Source organism: Phyllostomus discolor, chromosome 1 (genome assembly GCF_004126475.2).
Source record: "Phyllostomus discolor isolate MPI-MPIP mPhyDis1 chromosome 1, mPhyDis1.pri.v3, whole genome shotgun sequence".
NCBI classification, from domain to species: Eukaryota; Metazoa; Chordata; class Mammalia; order Chiroptera; family Phyllostomidae; genus Phyllostomus; species Phyllostomus discolor.
This window is the reverse complement of record NC_040903.2, coordinates 217,641,011-217,657,399: the sequence shown is the minus strand read 5'-3', so window position 1 is coordinate 217,657,399 and position 16,389 is coordinate 217,641,011. Positions and strand designations below refer to the sequence as shown.

The 16,389-nt window shown below is 67.9% G+C and overlaps 1 protein-coding gene across 1 annotated transcript in view; it reads right to left on the bottom strand.

Annotated features, from left to right (window-relative positions):
• Positions 1-4,369: 4,369 nt before the first annotated feature.
• TDRD9 (tudor domain containing 9) overlaps positions 4,370-16,389 on the bottom strand; it is a 52,175-nt gene continuing 40,155 nt past the window's right edge. Inside the window, 15 exon segments of the mRNA XM_036014225.1 lie at positions 4,370-4,556; positions 5,550-5,622; positions 6,419-6,537; positions 7,207-7,345; positions 8,125-8,221; positions 8,586-8,695; positions 9,103-9,173; positions 9,655-9,810; positions 10,953-11,213; positions 11,614-11,703; positions 11,884-11,937; positions 11,939-12,097; positions 12,950-13,055; positions 14,841-14,852; positions 15,871-16,038. Coding sequence (XP_035870118.1) covers positions 4,455-4,556; positions 5,550-5,622; positions 6,419-6,537; positions 7,207-7,345; positions 8,125-8,221; positions 8,586-8,695; positions 9,103-9,173; positions 9,655-9,810; positions 10,953-11,213; positions 11,614-11,703; positions 11,884-11,937; positions 11,939-12,097; positions 12,950-13,055; positions 14,841-14,852; positions 15,871-16,038 — 1,717 coding nt within the window. The 3' untranslated portion in view covers positions 4,370-4,454.

Here is a 16,389-nt window from a genome sequence, read left to right as displayed (position 1 = left end):
GGTGTGGGGCGGGGCCTGTGCCAGTTTCCCGGGGCCACGGCTCGGAGATCCCAGACCGGCTGCTTATCCGACAGTCGTCTCCGTCCTGGGGCCGGACTTCCGAGGCCTGGGGGTGGGCAGGCCCGGCTCCACCTGAGGCCCCTCTCCTTGGGGTCCCCGCAGGCGGCCTTCCTTGTGCACGGGACTCCCCGTGTCTGGCTAAATCTCGTCCCCCAAGGTCACCTGCCAGGCCAGATTCAGACTCCCCGACATGAACCTCATCTCCAAGCCCAGTGGCGGCCGGAGTGCTGGGCCAGGGGCCGCAAGCACGTGACCGCGAGACACAACTCAGCCCTCCTGTGTGCTCAGCCACTGTCCAGCTCTGTGGCCTGTGTCTGCCCCCACCCCCGCTTCTCCCTGAGGGCCCCAGGCATGGGCCCAGGCCACATTCCCCCTTTGGGAGCCACCCCCGAACTCCCTGCTGGCTGCCCGCAGCTGGCGGACTCCTGTACCAGCCTGGAAGCTCCCAGCTCCCTCCACCGGGTTTCCGCTCTCCAACTGCGAGGGGCTTGGTTTGGCGTCTCCGTGGCGCCGCTTCCGACTCCGCTCCGGACGCGACTGTCTGCAGCCGGCTGTGCCCAGCGCTCCTGCCCCGGACTTGGGGGTGATGTACTGGACGTGGCGCCAGGAGCACAGGCCACACAGGCAAAAGTGGACAACTGGGGCATCAAACTTTATTTTTTCTAAGAGTGTATTTATTTTTAGAGAGGGGACAGGAAGGAGAAAGAGGGAGAGTGACATCGCTGTGTGGCTGCCCTTCATGTGCCCCCCACCTGGGGACCTGGCCCGCATCGCAGGCATGTGCCCTGGCTGGGAATCGAACCAGTGACCCTTTGGTTCACACGCAGCCCACTACTCAATCCACTGAGCTATGCCAGCCAGGCAAACTTTTAAAATGTTGTGCATCCAAGGACACAACGGAGTGGAAAAAAAAAAAAACCACTTAAAACTGTTTGAGATGGTAAATTCTGTTTCCCCGCAGCAGGCAAGATGGACAAAACAGGTACGACAAGGACTTGCATCCCGAGTGAACAAAGACCCCCACCCCCTGCTGCAGTGCCCTCTGCCGGCAAGGCCTGGCATTGCGCCCCTGGGGACGCAGCGGAGTCTGCAGGCTCAGCGGAAACAGGGGCCGCACAGGGTGGGCTGGGGGCGCAGTGGCAAGGCTGCCACTGGCAGGGAGCGCCCCAACCGGCACCTGGAAAAACGAGCTCGTTTCCTGTGAAGCTGCACCGCCCCCTGCTGGCGGACCCAGAAATCCCGCCTCTCGGGCGCTGACAAGAGAAAATGCGTCTGTCGAGACTTGCTCGCAGCAGCTCTGTTCGTGGTGCGCCAACCGAGGGCACTTTGGCAGGAGGGCGGAGAGGGAACGAAGAAACCCGGCGTGAACCGAGGGCAGCTAGCGAGAAGGGACGTGCTGCGGGACCCTGTTCTCGTGCGCCCGTGCGGCACCCGGCACGAGCCCGCGGGGGCGGGACCAGGACGCAGGCGCCCGGCGGGAACTGCGGCGCCCCTGGGCGCGGGCTGACGGAGGCGGCTGTGCGGCGTGGGTCCGCCGGGGTCCACGGAGCTGTGATGCGGCCTTGTGCGTCACCTAGGCCCCACGCGACCGGAGAAGGGGGGAGAACCCCGATTTAGAGCTGCACGGAAAAGGAGGGGACCCAGGACGACCTGCTGAGGTCTCTGTTTTACATTAAACTGAAAGTCGCTCTGGAATAAGCCGCCAACCAGTAACATGCAAACACTTACGTAAAACTCTCCAGATTGCTTATTCAAGCGCTCCTACAGGGACCCAAGTCCTGCTGTCAAAATTTCTCGTCAGTGTTTCCACCCCCGCCCCAGGTATAACGTTTTCCCTACAATCGGTGGCCTGCCTGCGAGCTGCTGCAGAGAAAACTCGGGTTTGCCGCGGAGGCGAGCCCTGCAGTTCCAGGGACGCCCGCTGGGTGGCAGTGCGCCCCCGCCGCTGACGTCATCCCGCGGACCGGGAAAGGAGCGCTCCCGCACTGGCACCGGCTCGGGAACGGAGCGCGAGGAGCGCGTCCTGGAAGATGACTTGAGCAGGGGACCGTGGCGGGGGAGACGCTCCGCAGTTTCCAGCTGCAGGTCTTCACGAGCACAGCCTTTAGGATTCCTCTAAAGAACGCCACGGCCTTCCCGCCCGGTGCCGCTTCTGTTGGTAGCGACGTTTTTCTGTTTCACGTGAGCAGACGCTCTCCCGGGAACGCCCCGCGACAGCTTCTGCCACACGAGGCGAGTGCAGAGCACAACCCGGGGGGCACGCCCTGTGCCTCTGCCCCCGTCGTCCGCCCGCCCGCACCACCCTCGGCCCCTGCGCTGGCGTCTGGGTCCTCACTTGCCGTGGGGACCGGGTTGGGGGCCTTCTGTGAGCTGGCAGCGGGGGGCACCTTCACAGTGAGAGTGGGGGTGGCCTGGAAACCGCCACGCTTCCTTCCAGAGGGAGCCTCGACCCTCAGGGAGCCGAGCCCGGGGTCCCGCTGCTCCGAGTTCAGGCAGGTGCCCTGAGCTCAGACACACAATCGGAGGGAGCCGTGTCCGCCTGCCTGGGACCCCTCGCAGGACTTGTAATGCCCCTTCTGCAACCGAGCAGTCAACTGAGTGTGTGTTCCCTTGCCTTCTAAAAAGTATACACTGTATCAGCCCTGGCTGGTGTGGCTCAGTGGGCTGGATGCCTCCTGCGAACCAAAGGGTGGCCGGTTCGATTCCCAGTCAGGGCACATGCCTGGGTTGTAGGCCAGGTCCCCAGTAGGGGGCTCACCAGGGGAAACCACACACAGATGTTTCTCTCCCTTTCTCCCTCCCTTCCCCTCTAAAATAAAGTCTTTAAAAAAAAAAAGTTTACACTGTCTCAAACAGCAACCATGTTTTTTCACTGCCTTTAACAGACCAAAACCAAAAAACGCTTTACAAAGGGAATTTCTCTCACACACACAAGCCATCCGTCCGGCAGGCAGTCCGGGGATGGGCTGGTGGGGTGGTGCTGTGGGTGAGGGGACCCCAATTCTGCCCCTGTGTGTGGGTGGCTCCCACCATCACACCCTCTCCAAGCTGAAGATGGCTGCAGAAGCTGGCTTTGTCTCTCCGGCTCGTACCCAGGAGCCCTGCCGAAGCGGGGCGGGTGGGCTGGGGCGGGGGCACTGACCCCACGTGCGCAGCCTCACACCTGCGTGTGGTTCGGACGCCCCCGAGCCCTGGCCGACCCTCGGTCTCTGAGCAGAGGGTGCTGGGACCGTGTCCCGCTCCCCGGCCCCCACCCCCCGCGGGGCCCCGAAACCCACGGGTGCTCAGGCCAGGTACGGCAGAGCTCACAATCAGGCCTCGGTGCCCGCGGACGTCCAGCCACGGGTGCGGCACAGGTGCTGGTGCTCACGGGAAACCTGCACACCTGCGGCCAGTGCAGGCTCCACCTGTGCCGCTCGGGTCCGCCATGGCCCATCCCGGCAGAGGGTCCCCGAGACCGTGCAGACGAGGGGTGCGGCGGCAGGCCCGCTCTCGAGGCTGGCCCTCGGCAGGCGGCAGGAGGGCTCCCACAGAGTCCCCGACGAGGTGGCTCCGTGTGCGTGGACTGTTCACACTGACTGTGCGGTTTGAGCTGAGCCAGGGCCGGGACGCCAGCCACCTGGACCTGCTGTGTGGGTCATGGGCGCGGCCCCCAGGAGCGTTCCCCTGCCCCCTGGCCCTCACCCGGGGACCCCCACGCTGACACCCCCGAGGTAGGGCCTCCGCCTGCCAGGCCCCCAGGCAGCCGAGGCCAGAGCTGTCTCGGGGACTCCGGACCCCATGTGCTGCGTGGGCCTCCTCGCCAGCTCGGCCTCTCCCGCCGCCCTGGTCCCCAGCTCTGCTCTCTCCATAGGAGCGGCCGTGGGGAGGGGGCCTCTGCCCCTCCACCAGGTGTGCCCATCTGGGCGCCCAGGGCAGCACACTCTCCAGCCCCCCACACCCCGGCTCAGAACGGTCAGACACAGGAAGTGACGCTCTCGCTGCCCTTGCTACGTCACGCTTTATTGTCTCAACGGGCGCCCCAGCTGCCAGGCGGCCTCTGTGGTTCCCACACTGCGCACTGAGGGTGCTAACGAGTAAAAACCTAAAGCACACAAAACTGAACTTGGCTTGACCAGAACTAGACCCCTTCCCCGGTGAGGAAAGAGCCAGAGAAGCCCCGTGGCTCTGCCAGACAGAGCTGCCCCGGGCGGCCGGCGAAGTCGCCGGCACCGAGCGCGCGCACGGGGCCCGGCCCGGACGCCCGGGGCAGCTCGCGGCTCTGATCAGAGCGGCACTCGACACAGTGACCTTCCGCCCTGGAGGAGACCCGGCCTCCCGGCCCCTCCCAGCGGAGAAGGCCCTCGATCCAGCCCCCGCCGGACCCCACGGGGGCCGTGGCGGCGGCGCCGGCGCTAGGGGCTGAGCACGACGGGCCGGTGCAGCTGGTAGAGCGCCGTGTTCTTCCCCCGGCCGCCCTCCCGCTCCGCCTGCTCCATGACCAGCTTGGGGTCCACCTGCGGGGCGGAAGGGCGCGTCAGGCTCCGCGCCGGGGCGGGGGGACGAGACGCACACAGGAGGCTCCGGGCAGACGGAGCCGCGTGTCCCAGACGGACTGCAGGGCCCTCCCCGCTCTCCCAGCACGGCCCATCGGGCCCGTCGGGGCCGACCGGCCGCTCTCTGCGCTCGCTGGATGCTCCCCGCCCCCACAATCCCCGCTCAGCAGGCCCCACGGGGCTGGCCCTGCCCTTCGGCCACCCTGCGGCCACCCCACAGAGCTGCCACCGCCGAGCTGGCCCTGGGCCGGGTCCCGAGGGCACCGAGGAGGGGAGCCAGCCCTGGGCGCACGGCTGGGAGGACATGCCCACCGAACGGCCGGAAGAGGGGAAACCGAGGACAGCGGCTTCATTTCCGAGGCTGTCCGGGGTCAAGAATTAAAGCTTAGGAGCCCCCCCCCGCCCGCCCTTTCCCGGAAGTCACAGTTCACTCAGCTTTCAGGCCTGGGGAGGGAGCAGGGGCGTGAGGGCACCTGGAGGCCCGGCCCCAGTCCACGCTGCTGCGGGCGGAACCGTGCCCCCAGGAGCACAGGCCCAGGCTCCGGCCCCCACGGAGGTGCTGCCAGGAGGGGGGCCAGGGCCAGAGGAGGCTGTGAGGGGCCCCGTGCCGGGCGCGTGCCCTCTCAAGAGGGGGAGACGGGAGGTCCTCTCCCTGCCACACAGCAGGCCCTCCGCCCAGCAGGAGCTGGGTCCACCCCAGAACCCAGCCACACCGGCCCCCACCCCACCGCTGCACGAGCCACCCCGTGGACACAGTGTCCTCGTGGCTGCCCTGCAGGCTGCACGGACAGCCGAAGCGGGCCAGACGCCCTGCCTGCTGCAGCCAGTCCCACGGGGCCGCGGCGCGACTTGGGTGCGCTGCCACCACAGCCCACCCGGTCCGCACCCCCTCGCCGACGGCAGGGCCGCCCGTCGACTCCCACGCCCCCACCCTGCTCTCCGCGGCCCACTCACCTGGCCCCACTCATACGGCCTCTCGTGCCACCGGGGGACGACTCTCTCCCTTGGCTTCGGCTGGCAGAACAGACTGCGGTTCCGAGAAGGAGAGTTAACTCGTCCCAGGGACGGGCTGGTGACTGGGGACACTGCCCCCCGCGCACCGTCCCCCAGCACTGCAGCCACCACCCTGGGTCCGTGGGGTGACAACACAGCGTAACTGCGGCCAGGGGGCTCTTCCTCCCACCTGCACCCAGACATGGACACAGACTCAGACAGTTCCGAGTCCCCCTCAGCCGCCTGGAGGTCCCCCGTCCCGGGTCAGCCCTGGGGAGCGGCAGTGGGGGCTCTGCGTCTCGTCCAGGACAGCCCGGGCCATCCACCTCGGGCACATGCACCGACCGGGCCTGAGCACCCTCGGGTGCCGCGCGTCTCGGGGCTCTCACAGAAGCACTTCCACGGAGGACGGTGGGGAGGGAAAACTCAGCGAGCCCCTCCCGCAGCGCCCAGACGGCTTCGCGCCCCGAACACCGTCCTCCAGCGCCCACGCCCCGCGACAGCCCGCCCGGGGCAGGGCAGGAAGTCACCCTGACGTCGGGGCGCCTGCTCCCACTCAGCTCCGGTCCCCGAGGCTCAGGACCCGGCTGGAGGGGAGCTGTGAGGCAGCAGGTCAGCAGGCCTGGGTGCCCCCTGGAGCCCTGTTCCCAGAGACCACGGGCCCTCCCCGGCCCCTACCAGTGGGCGCTGCTGTGCCCTCCACAAGGGTCCCTCTGTCCCGTTTTCTTCGAATCAGCCCACGGGAGGGTGTCCCTGAGCGCCTGCCAGGGGCCTGGGGCGTCCCTGCAGCGTCCGCCCCCCCCCCCCCCCGCCCGGTGCCACGCACTCACCCCAGGAGCTTCTGCCGGGCGCTGTCCTGCAGCTGGGCCACCCGCTCTGGCCCAAGGCACCGGGACCCGTTCGGGCCGTCGCACACCAGCCTGTTGATCGCGGCCCTGAGAATGTTGATCTGCAACGGACGCGACCGGCGCGTGCTCAGGGCCTGCAGGCCGCACGCCGCCCCACGGCCACGCCACTCGGGAGCACCTGGAGCTCCCGGTGCGGCGACACGGCCTCCGGGCAAATCCCGGAGACAGCGCAAGCCATCAGCCGCCCGTACACCCTCAGAGGCCGTGACAGGGGGTGAGCTAAAACCAGCAAGACCGTTTCTGACTCTGCAGCCGGCACCCCCCACCCCTTCCGAGCCTCTCCCTCAACCTGTGGCCCGGTCGGCCATGGGCCCCCACCCCCCCCCCCCCCCTGCTGCGTGACGCCTGCAGGGGGCCCGAGGGGTGCCTCCCTCCAGGGCTCGCTGGGCGACTCTGGTCTGAGCCTTCCCAGGAGAGCAGCACGGACGGACGCACAGACAGACAAGTGGACAGCCCTGGTTCCCCCCGCCACGAGCCAGCAGCACGCACTGCAGGCCGGCCCTGGAGAGGGACAGGACGAGAGGCCCACAGCCGTCCAGGTGCTCGGACCCTCGGCCAGGAGAGCTCGCTGTGTCCCCGTGAGAGGGGCCACACGGGGCCACACGCCCCCGGGGCCCAGGGCACGTGTGGCGCGCTGGTGGGCAGACGGGTGCCCGGGCAGCCACCCGGGGCCGGAAACGGGGAACGCCCGGGGCTCACGGCGGCCGCACCTCCACGACGTCCTCCACACTGAACCGCACGTCAAAGGCCAGCTCCATGTCGTGCTCCGGCAGCACGGGGGCGCCGGTGGCGGGGCTCCAGCCCAGGCCGCAGAGCACCCCCGTGTAGCTCTTCCCGGCACGGTCGACCCTGCACGGACAGCGGGAGAGGAGCTGGCACGCCGGAGCCCGCCGGCCGCCACGGAGAAGAGGAGCTCTGCCGGCCCGGGCCCAGCAGCTCACCCCGCGTCTGCGACTTCTCGGCCTGTCAGCTCTGGGTCGGAGGTGACGGCGCGCGAGCGGCTGTGACGCGAGCGTGTGGGTGCTTCCACCGACCCGCCCCTCGGGCCCCCCCTCCCGCGGCGGCAGACGCGACAGCCTGAGGGGTGTTTCTGGGCTCGGGCTTCCTGCCGGCCTCGAGTGCTCCCGTGGCTGCACGCTCAGCGCGAGGCCCGGGGAAGAGGACGAGCACACACTCGGGCCTCGTGAGCGGGCCCGGCCCTCGGGCAGAGCTCACACGGCGTCTGCACGCCTTACCACCCGCAACGACCGCGCGCCACACACACACACACACACACACACACACACAACGGCAGGCACCCCGAGCTCGGGCGCCCATGCCCTGTCTCTGCAGGTGTCCCCAGGCCCCGCTCTCCACCACCTGGCTGTGCCACTGCCCATGCCCGCCTCCCCGGCAAGCCCCACCCCTCCCGCCCCTCCGGCCCACGGCCCACAGCGGGCAGCAGCTCCCCGCACCGCTCGCCCTGCTGCCTGCTCAGGGCGCCCGCAGCCGCCTCTGGCATCGTGCACACCAGGCCCTCCAGGCCGGGGCCCAGTGCCGTCTTGGCTGGCTCCTCCACCGCGTGTCAAGCCCCGCGCCCCCGCCCCCCGCTCCCCCCGAGGAAACCGTGCAGGCCCACCCGTGCGTACCGCAGCTCCATCACCGGGGCGAACAGCATGCTGAGCAGGGCCGGCAGCCCGGGCACGTGCGGCAGCAGGGAGGTCTCTCTCAGCAGCATGGTGGACCCTGCCGGACGGGAGGGCAGGGGCGAGGTCCTCGGGCAGCTCACCCCGCACAGGCCCCCACCCCCCTCAACCCCTCCTCCGCTGGCCTGGCCCCACACACAGCCCGACAGCACGGCGTCCCCTGCTGTCCGTGCCCACAGCGCCCTGCAGACAGAGGACCCCTCACCACACTCAGCCCCACGGCCAGTCTCCCAGCCGTCCGGTCTGACCAAGACCAAGACCTGGGGCTGGTCCCCCTTTGGAGCCCAGCGCGGTGGAGTGCGGGCACTGAGGGAGCAAGGAGCCCGCTTCCGCAGGCCTGTGCCCCACCCTCACACCTGGCCTGGCCAGTCCTGCCCAAGCAGACGGCCCCGCTCCCCGCTCACCGGTGGCGTTGACCGACAGGGACGCGGCCACCAGCATCCTCTGGTGGAGGTCCTCCGGGGTGTCGCTGATGGCCACCGAGTTGATGCTCTCCTTCTCGATCCACACGCGCCTGCAAGGCGCCAGCGGAGAGGGCCTGCGGTCCCCCAGGCTGCGTGTGACACCGGCCACTCCCTGGCCGCCAGTCCCAGCCGCATGCTGACAAGGCCCCAGGCTCCCCCTCCCCCGTCCCTCCTCCCAGCGAGTGCTGGCCACCCCCGCACCCCAGGCAGGTCCACCCAAGGATCAGCAGAGGAGACCCGAGTGGTCCCGCCCACCCCCACCCCCCACCTCCCCACCCAGGCCCTGAGGGCTGGGAAGGGTGGAGAACAGAGAAGGGTCTGGGAGGAAAGGCAGTGGCCGTCGGACGGGGGAGGGGAGAAGTCAGCAGCAGCTGGAGGAGAAGGCCTGCGCCCACGGGCCCCAGCGCGAGGCTGGCTTCCGACGAGCTGCCCGCCCTGGAGCCCGCGTGGGCCGCACCTGAACTTGGAGACCCGGGTCAGGCTGTGGCACTTCAGCTCGTAGGGGTTGAAAGGCCCGTGCAGCACCGCCTGCGCACACACACACACACGCCGGCGTCACCGGGGAGCAGGCACCACGCACCACGTCCAGAACCCCAGAGCCGGCTGCCGCGCCCACGACGGGAACGAGCTGCAGCTCAGCCATGGGCGCTGGAGCCCCGGCGAGGAGGCGGGCCTTGAAGAAGGGGCTCCTGCGGAACCAGGGGCCCACCAGCCTCTCCCCCCACACAAGCCCCCAGAGTCCCCGTCGGCCCCCGGGGTCCGTGGCCAGCCTCTGGGGGAGGCGCCAGCCGGTGCCCGCCCACACAGGCGGCCAGGGTGCATGCGGGGGGTCGGGCCTTACACCGCTTCCGTCCCCGACACACAGGCGGCCGCCCGAGCGCCTCTCCACGACACACCCCGGCTCCTCCTCCCTCGGCCGTGGCCGCCCGGCCAGGGAGCCCGGCCCGGAGACCAGGGGTCGGCGCGAGCGCGGCCCGCACGGGCGTCGGCAGAGCGCTGAGGCCAGCACCTTGTGGCTCGGGGTCCCCAGCTTGTTGGACGAGAAGCTGTCCAGCAAGACCCGGATCAGGTGCTTCTCCCGGTCCATCCCCGGGGACGGTGCACACGTGTCGGCCACACCTCCTGCCGCTTTGGAAAACAGGCTCGTGAGAACTTCGTGGCTTTGCTGAAGAAAATAAGAAAAGTTCCTTTCACTGAAAAAAGCAAAACGAGACAAAAAAAAAAAAAAAAAAAAAGCAAGCCTCCCCAAGTGTCTGTCAGTGGATGGATGGATGAAACTGTGGGATGTCCACACCACAGGACGCCACTCGGCCACCGAGAGAAGACGGTTGGACTCTTTGCGACAGCACGGATGCACGTGAAGAATGCTGTGGTACGCCGAGTGAAACCCGCCAGTCGGGGAAACACAAACGCCACGTGAGCTCCCCCACGGGGAGTCCAACAGGCAGACTGAACTGACATGCGGAGTGGAGACGGGCTCGCGGCCGGGGAGCAGGTGCAGCTGCTCCGGGGCTGATGGAAGAGTGGGGGGGAAGGAGGGGGCAAGGGGGACACAGAGGGACACGGGGGGGGGCGCCGGGCAGAAAGGGAAAAGGACTCGTAGGCTCGGACAGCGGTGTGGAGTGGGGACATGCGGTGTGGGGACTGCGGGCACAGGAGGACTCAACGGCAGCGGGAAACAACACAACGAGGACGTCTAACAACTGCACCGAAGGCCCTTCTTCACTCCCAAGTAACCCGGCGTTCCTCGGGTGCAGCCCCCTCCCCAGCCAGCCTCCGGGGACTCGGGGTCAGAGACGAGCTCCTCAGGCGCGTCGGGGGTTCCCGTGGCCGTCGGGGAACCGGGAGTGAGGACGTTCCCAGGAACTTTCGTAAACACGCCCGGCTTCACCCGGGGACCGTCCCCCGGACCTGGAGGTGCGTCCCCTCGTGGGAACACCACTCAGTGGCACCTGTCAGCCCTGCCGAGCCCGGCCCGCCCCGCCCCCGCGGCCTCAGGAGCGGCGTCTCAGACCAAGCCTCAGACCAAACAAGGCAGCTGCAGAGGGATCCTGAAGCAGCGGCTCACACACACTTAGAAACGTCTGAAGTGCCACTAGCAGGTCTTTTCTCTCTCACCCTGGGCAGCCAGAGCTGGGAACGTCAAAAACGCCTCCCCAGGAGGAGACCGTTTTCACACCGAATCTCCGTCACAAGGCAAAAGCAGCCTCCTAACACTGGGAACGCAGCCCTCGCGCCCCCGCCAGCACCGTCCGGTCTCCAGGCCCGCGCCCCGCCCCCCTCCGCCGCGCCAGGGCCCGTGCGCACCCGGGACTCGTAGCACTCCTCGGCCAGCTCGGCGTGGCCCTCGTCGATGAGCACGTCCCTGACGCTGGTGACCTCCTGTGGCCCCGAGGGCAGGAGCGCGTCCACGTGCAGCACGCTGTGCACCACGGAGAAGACCTTGACGAGCAGCGCGCGGCCGCTGACCAGGGCGGCGAAGCGCCGGCCCGCCCCGCTGCTCCAGTGCTCCCCGCACACCAGCGACCGGGCCGAGGGGCGCAGCCTGCACACCCTGAACTCCAGCGCCTGCGGGCAGAGGGCGGGGCACGCCGGTCCGCGCAGGCGCCACAGCCGGGCCGCCCGGCCCTCCCCAGCGCGCGCGCCCGCCCCACTGCGGCCCACAGGGGCTGCTGGGGGGCACCAGTGGCTGCCCCCAGCAACCCTGCCCCGTCCTCGCTCGAAGGGGAGGCTCCGAGGCCGTGGGGCTCGGACCCACCCAGAGCCCAGACACCTCCCGGGGAGTGCGAAGCCCCCCCGAGGGTCCCCGCCCACCCCAGCACCACACTGGCGGAAGCGCCTGCGGCAGTGCCCGTGCTGGAGAAGAGCAGGCACCCAACGTGGCGGGTGTGACAAGCAAGCCCCCGGCTGCCAGGACCAGCCTGAGCCACGCCCACACCACACGGAGCCTGCTGCCGCGTGGCCGCACCTGGAAGGGGAGCTCGAGCAGGTGGCAGGGCATCTCCATCAGAAGGCCCAGGTCCACGCGGGCCTTGTTCCCGTAGTCCACGAAGAACACCTGGCGGGGGGCGGGGCCGGGTCGGCGGAGGCGCCGCCGCTGCAGGTCTCGGAGGGACGGGTCCCCCCCACCCCAGACGGCCCTTCTGACCACGAACGTGCCACACTCAGGCCCCCCCCCGAGTCAGGGAGGGCCCTGCGGGGCCGCGGGGGGCCAGCGGCGGGGAGGGGGGGGGCGCACCTCGGCCGAGCCCCCGGACACGTAGAGGATCTGCGCCCGGAAGTAGCGCTGGCGCGTCGGCGTCGGCAAAGGGCGCCAGGCAGACCAGGTCGGGGTGCGGGTGCACGGCCAGGGGCAGCAGCTTCAGGCGGTTGATCTCGGCGCTGAGCTTCCTCAGAAGCACCGCGTTCTTCTCGTCCATCCGGTACCCCCAGAAGTGCCCCACTTCGACCACCTAGGGGAGGCGAGCCGCCAAGGTGAGGGCTGCAAACCCAGCCCCCTGCGGGCCCCCAGCTCTCTCAGCAGGCGCACGGGGCCCCCCAGCCCAGGGAGGCGGTGCCTGGGAGGGCAGGGCTGGGAGGGACAGTGTGGAGTCCCAGGAGGAGGGTCCTGCAGGCAGCCCCACCCACTGGCGGCCACCCGACCGCAGGGACCACAAAGGCTGGGGTTTCCAGGGCCCTGGACTCCAGCCTTCCACGTGGCGGCCCCCGGGGACAGTGCAGCCAGAGTCACACGAAGCAGGACTGCACTCCAGCGGACACTGCACTTCAGGGGCCCTGGCCGGGGGCGGGGGAGGACGGGGGGCAGGCTGGGCGCCGGCCTGCCAGCCAGAGGGGCACCGGCCAGGCTCCCGGTCAGGGCTCAGGCCTGGGCTGCGGGCCGGGTCCCCGGCTGGGGGCGCCGGAGAGGCAACCACACACCGATGTTTCTCTGCCTCTCCTCCGTCCCTTCCCCCCTCTGAAAGTAAATAAACTCTTCAAGAACTTTTTACTTCACTCACACCCTAAAGAAGAACGGAACCAATGCTAATTTTGTGGACACAAATTGAATTATACGAGCATACGCTAGTATGACAATTATATTTTTACACCTATCTTGTGGCTCACACTGACTTTTGGTGTTTTAAACAACCTGGCGATTCCGCACTCCAACCCCGAATCCAGAGCAATTGTGTTTCCTGTGCCGCCCCAGCTGCACCCCCTCCGCCGGCACCGTGGAGCCCGCCCCCCCCGCTGGCCGGCACCCATGCAGGGCCCCGGCACCCACGCAGGGCCGCGGCGGCAGAGCACAGGCTCCGGACTCCCACCTCGGTGACGTCGACCGTGAGCAGGAGGTCCGACACCAGGCGGGGCCTGTCCGGCGCGTTGAATGACACCTGCACGGGGTCCACGGTCTGCTTCTGGAAGTCCACACTTCACCCTGTGGGGGTGGTTTTGGGGACAAGAGGGAGAGGCAAGTGTTAGGGAGGAAACATGTTTACACGTGTGCACTGGCCTGGGCAGTCCCGCCATCTCTACGGGCAGGAGCGTTTCAGTAGCACGCCTGCACCGGGGTGGCAGACTGGGTCTCACCTCACACTTGAGTTTCCGGGGGCTTCCCGAGCAGCCCGGGGGGAGGCGGTGTGCGCCCACCAGGCCCCACACCCTCCGGGGACGCCCCCCGAGGGCCGAGACACTTGCGGGTCTCTGCTTTCAGAGCATGGATTCTGCATCCACGGCCCAGAATGTTCTCTGACCCGTGGTTCCGGGGGGAGCGACTCTGGCGCTCGGAGAACCACAAGCACCACAGGCTTGGTAAAAATCAAAGTCCCCCTCCCTGCCGCTCTCCTTCTGACACGAAGAGGAAGATCACAAGCGGAGAGGGGGTCCTGCCCTGGGCCCCACGTCCACACCCGTTTACGAGGAGGCGGGAGCGGCTGGGGCAGCCCCCCCGGTGTGGGAACAGGGCCGGAAGGGTGACGTGGTCCGAAGGGAGAAACTCCACACCTGACCGCAGCTGCCGAGCACCCAGGGCCCCGGTCCGGGCCACCTACACCCGGCAGCAGGCCCAGCCCTCGCCCCAACGGGTGCCTGTGCAGGCCCAGCCAGGGGCTGCCCGCCCCCCGCCCCATCTGTGGGCAGAGCTTGTCTGCTCTGCTCAGGAGGAGGCCGGGGACAGCCGTCGGGGGGGGGGGGGGGAGGGGAAGGGGCAGCCCACCCCGCTGCGGGACCACCGTCAGAGCTGACACCCCGGGAGCAGCCCGCGGCCCTCTCGGCCGCCCGTGCACGCGACTGGCCGGTGCGGCCCCAGGGAGGTGGCTCAGCAGCAACACAGGCGACGCCCTAACTCGACACTCGCGGATGACCCGGACAGATGCCCCTCTGCGGACAGGACAGATCTCCCGCCCGGGGAGAACTCCCAGACCGCACCGCTGTCACTGGCCAGCGGCTGGCACCCTGGTTGCCAGGAAACGCCTTTCACCACTTAGGCAGAATAAACAGTAAACTGAGGCAGGGAGGAGAAAGGAGATAGGTCTCGAACGCTGACTCAGCAGTCCCGAGCCTGGTCCGATAATATCGCCAGGTGTTCCAACATCACAAGAGACACCAAGTTAGCAAGAAAGAAGGGAAGTCCTTGAAATTCTATGTGGTGTTTCCACTGTCTGGGAAAGAAAGCCTGGAAACTGTGCTTTCAACCCAGGGCCTGGATGTGGGGGAGGGTCCTCGGTGCTCAAAGAAGCAGCTCACAGAACTTTGGTGAACTGCCTGCCTCTGGTCATTATCTGTCTTACAAGGGAGTCCCTGATGCTCACAGAATGAGCCCATGAATAACTGTGGAAAGTGCCTCAATTGTAATGGACCGCCTCCTGTCATGTGTTTGTTTTACAACAAGGTGAACAAACGGGGTCTGAAGCAAGGTAAGGGTTCTGGCTAACAGACGCCCACACACACCTGAGTTTGGGTGGTCACGTCTCCCCAGGAAGGCTGGCGCCATATTTACCCGTTAATCAATATGTAACTTTTCCCCTCCCATCCCACCAACCATGTAAGTCCTGAGAACAAAGGACTCGCTCTCTCTGGGGCTCTTGGCTCCCTGGCCACTGAGGCCTCCGGCCACCAGCCCTCAGGCTGCCCGGGGGCTTGCCACCCTGGTCTGCAGCCGCTCTTGCTTTTGTCGGCCAGCTTTGCCCTGAAACTTTGCCTTTCACCACCCCCCACTCTACCCGAGTCCTGCTCTCTTCCGTGGGAACGGGCCACTGATAAACTGACTACACGCTAACAGGTGTGCTGATCTGTGATCCCTCACGTGCGCCAGCAAGAACCAGGTGTCTCCCGCCAACACCTCCAGAGACCCCCAGGCACACGGGAGCGGCTCCGCACCCCAAGTCCTCAGGGACAGGCACCCTGAACCACAGGGAGCTGCCACGCCACACCTGTCGGAAGGGCTGGCGAGGACGTGGGGAGAAGGCAGGGTAGCCTGGTGCAGCCAGCATGGACGGCAGCCTGGGGGGTCCTCGGAAGCTTCAGCCCGGAACCACCTGACACCCAGCAACCCCTCTCCCGGGCGTTTGGCCGAAGGAAACAGAAACACTAACTCGAAGCGGTCTCCATGCCCCCACGCCCACGCCGGTCAAGGCCGGGAGGCAGCCCAGGTGCCCGCTGGCGGGCGGGCGGGCGGGCGGGGAAGGAAGTCGCGATGAACACGTGTCGCTCCACCGCAAAACCACGAGGCGGCCCTGCCGTCCGGGACGCTGTGGACGGCCTTGCAGGCCCAGCACGCTGCGTGGAGCAGCACAGAGGAGACAGGCCCACGCCACGTGACCGCACTCACAGGAAGATCTGCCCCGAGAGCTCCCATCCCTGGGAGAAGAGTCTGTTCCTCCTCCTCCCCCTCCCGCATCTCTCCAGGAAGCCAGAGGTCCGTCAGGTGAGCCTCTCAGGTGACTGCCTCGCGGCACACGCACGCCGAAGCAGCGCACTGCACGCTCACACGCACGTGGGGGGGGGGGGGGGCGTTCTCAGTAACACCGGGGTGGGGCAGGGCCGGGGGCCGGGGGGATGAACAGAGAAGCACGGAGGTTCGGGGAGGACAAGCGGCACACCTGCGTGCACACAGCGAGGGGCCGGGGACGCCGGGCTCCCGGACAGCGCCCCCCGGCTCCACAGGCCAGCGCTCTCGGCCGAAGCCGGGTCAGCGGTGGGAAAACGGCTGCAGGGCCCCGGCCCGCCCCCCAGAACCACCTGGTGCTCCGGAGCTTCGAGGAGGCCCCCCCGAGGCAGCCTGCCTTCGATCTCCTCCGCCGAGTGCACGCTCAGCTCCAGGGGCACTTTGAGCTGGGACATCTTGATGGCCAGGTACACGGCAGGAAGCGTCTTGAACCTCTCCGTCGGGTTCCGGGAAAACTCCACAAAGGCTCTGCCGCGACACGAATCACACACGCGGTTACCGAGCGCCTGGAAAACGACTGAGTGCGTGCACTGATTTCCCTCGGGGCTGAGCAGAAACCCGCACTCGCACCGCCCCTCAAAGCATCGGTGCTCTTCTCAGTTCACTCAGAGATAAACAGTGCCGTGACCTATCACTAAACTACTGTCAGGTGTCATTCCTCACCCTGGCCAGTGTGGCTCAGTGAGATGGGCATCATCCTGCAAACCAAAGGCTCACTGGTTCGATTCCCAGTCGGGGCACATGCCTGGGCTGCGGGCCAGGCCCCCAGTAGGGGGTGCATGAGAGGCAAATGATCCGTGTTTCCCTCTCTCCCCCCCT